Genomic DNA, 3,057 nt, shown 5'->3' with positions numbered 1-3,057 from the left:
GCCTGGCTTAAGCAGACCCTGCGGGGGCCCGGGCCGGCTGGCCGGCGCGTGACCCTTTCGGAGGGGCGCGCAAACAGAGACGCTCCGGCGGCCCCCCTCGACGCCCGGGGGGGCGCTCCCTTCGCGCGGCCACCAGAGGGCGCGCCCCGCTGACTCCCCCCCCCACCCCCCGAGCCCGGCGGCTTCCAGCTGTTGGCGGCCGAGAGTGACAGCTGGGCCCGGCGGGGGTTGCTATAGGGATAGGCAAATGGCCCCCGCCGGCAGCCCGGGCTGGTAATAGGCGGGCAGGCGGCGGCCCCCCCTCCTCGGCGGGCGGGGCCTGGCGGCGCTCCCTATAAAGAGCAGCCGGCGCCATTCAGCGCTCCACTCACGCACCGGCCGGAGGGGAGGCGGAGGCGGCGGCGGCGGCGGCGGCTGGTGCTGCTGCTGCGACGGGGGGGGGGCCGCTGCTGCCAGGCGGGGGGTGTCCTGCTTTTGCTGGAGAGAGGCGGGGGCCGCCGCGCCGTCGGTGCGCCCAGCGGGGACTTTGCAGCAGCAGCAGCAGCAGCGGGGCCGGGGCGGTGGGAGCGGCTGGAGGGGGGCGCCGGCCGGCCAGCTCAGCCCCGCGCCCCCTCCGGCGGGACCCTGCGGCCTGAGTGCCCCGCGCCCTCCCCCCTCTTCCCCGCTCCTCTTCCTCGCCTGCGCGCCCCTCCACCCCCGGGCCGGGGGGCGCCGCCTCTCCCGCGGGCCGCCGGAGCCGTCGAGGGCGCGCCCTATGCGGTGAGATGGCCTCGGAGCTGGCGCTGAGCGCGGCCGACCTGCCCACCAGCCCGCTGGCCATCGAGTACGTCAACGACTTCGACCTGATGAAGTTCGAGGTGAAGAAGGAGCCGGCCGAGGCCGAGCGCTTCTGCCACCGCCTGCCGCCGCCGGGCTCGCTCTCCTCCACGCCGCTCAGCACGCCCTGCTCGTCCGTGCCCTCCTCGCCCAGCTTCTGCGCGCCCAGCCCCGGGGGGGCCCACCCGGCCGGCCTGGGCCCCCCGCTGGCCGGCAACCCGGGGGCCGCGGCCGGCAAGGCGCAGCTGGAGGACCTCTACTGGATGTCCGGCTACCCGCACCCGCTCAACCCGGAGGCGCTCAACCTCACCCCGGAGGACGCCGTCGAGGCGCTCATCGGCGCCCCGCACCACCACCCGCACCACCACCCGCACCACCACCACCACCAGGCCGCCGCCGCCGCCGCCGCCGCTTACGACGGCTTCCGCGGCGCGCCCTTCCCGCCCGACGAGCTGGCCCCGACGGCCGGCCACCACCACCACCACCACGGCCACGGCCACCACCACCACGCCGGCCACCACCACCACCACCTGCGCCTGGAGGAGCGCTTCTCCGACGACCAGCTGGTGTCCATGTCGGTGCGCGAGCTCAACCGGCAGCTGCGCGGCTTCAGCAAGGAGGAGGTGATCCGCCTCAAGCAGAAGCGCCGCACGCTCAAGAACCGCGGCTACGCGCAGTCCTGCCGCTACAAGCGGGTGCAGCAGCGGCACGTGCTGGAGGCCGAGAAGGGCCAGCTGCAGGGCCAGGTGGAGGCGCTCAAGGCGGAGGTGGGCCGCCTGGCCAAGGAGCGCGACCTCTACAAGGAGAAGTACGAGAAGCTGGCCGCCCGCGCCTTCCGCGAGCCCTCGCCGCCCCACGCCGCCGCCCCCAACCCCCCCAAGGCGGCCCCCAGCGCCGCCGACTTCTTCATGTGAGCCCCCCCCGCCCGACGCCCGCCTTTGGACGTGCGCGGCAGCCGGCCGGCGATCTGGGGGGGGCGGGAGAGAGAGGACCCCCCGCGGGCCCCGAAGCCCCTGCCGCCGCCGCCGGACAGACCCCTACCGCCGCCGGACAGACCCCTGCCGCTGTGCGCCCCGTCGGAGGGCCACCCTCGCCGCAGCCGGACAAGAGCCCCCCCCTCCCTCCCCGGAGCCGCCCAGAGACGCTCTCCTTCTCCGGCCCCGTCGGGGCGGCGGCCCTGGAGCACCGACCAAGGACAGCCCCGGCCCCGGGACGCTCCTTCGGGGGGGGGGGGGACAGCTCCGCCGCCGAGCCGGGACGCATTCCTGCATGCCGGACATGTATGGGATTTCAGTAATCTCTCTCTCTCTCTCTCTTTGTCTCTGTCTCTGTCTCTTTTCTACTAGACCAGATGAAGACCTACAACAAGAGCATGAGCCAGGTTGTTTCTCCTATCTCCCCCCTCCCCAAAATCACCCCCGCCCCGCCCCCCTTTAGATAGGACTCCTTTTTGGACCTAGATTTCCCCGAAGTTCCTCTTTGGAGTTCCCTGCGAAGTTTTGGGTGCGTCTTAGCGCGCAGCGCCGTCGGGGCGCGAACCGTCGGAGGCGCGCCCGTCGCTTTCCTTCTCTGCAGGCGGCACGAGGCGCCCCCCTGAGCCCACCCTTCGGTTTCCAAGAGGCGGGGGGGGGGGGCTCGCCTTGACTCCCTCCTTCCCCTCGTCCTGAATTGTTTCTTCCTGAGCCAGACGACTTTATTGAAGGTGTCTACACTGTACATAAATACGCGATAGTTTCCTCTCTCTCCCCCCCCCCTCCGCCCCCTTCTTTCTATTTCCTTCATTTGCTTGGAGACTTTAAAAGGAGGAAAAGAAACTTTTTTTGGGGGGGGGGAGGGAAATCAAACACGAGTCTTAAGCGAAAGTTTGTATGTAATGGCATGCAAATAATATACGAATTAATTTAACGATGTTGACAAAGCCGAATGCACTATATACAGTAATCAATTGGATTTAAATAATGCTGTTTTGTTTTATAGAGATTTAAAAAAATTATCTATGCTGTTTGAAAAAAAAAATATCGGGAGGGGAAAAAAGAACACGCTCTCTTGAAGACAATTTGAAAAAGGCAATAGAGTAATATATGAACTGCGATCCGTTGGCTGCTATATAATGATATTACTGATACTATGCACCAGAATTATTTATTAAATTCCAAGGAAGCAAAGTATGGTTCGAACCATGATTTATAAAATGCACATTTTATTTATTGCAAAAAGAAGAAGAAGAAGAAGAGAATAACC

The 3,057-nt window shown here is 66.6% G+C and overlaps 1 protein-coding gene across 1 annotated transcript; it reads left to right on the top strand.

Moving 5' to 3' along the window:
• Nucleotides 1–406: 406 nt before the first annotated feature.
• Nucleotides 407–1,856, top strand: MAFA (MAF bZIP transcription factor A). The gene has a single exon (XM_048482663.1). It carries the CDS (start codon nt 765–767, stop codon nt 1,728–1,730), a length of 966 nt encoding a protein of 321 aa, XP_048338620.1. The 5' UTR covers nt 407–764; the 3' UTR covers nt 1,731–1,856.
• Nucleotides 1,857–3,057: the final 1,201 nt, after the last annotated feature.

This window comes from Sphaerodactylus townsendi, unplaced genomic scaffold (assembly GCF_021028975.2).
Source record: "Sphaerodactylus townsendi isolate TG3544 unplaced genomic scaffold, MPM_Stown_v2.3 scaffold_19, whole genome shotgun sequence".
Lineage (NCBI taxonomy): Eukaryota > Metazoa > Chordata > Lepidosauria > Squamata > Sphaerodactylidae > Sphaerodactylus > Sphaerodactylus townsendi.
Note: the sequence above shows the minus strand (reverse complement) of the source record. Positions and strands in the feature narration are given on the sequence as shown.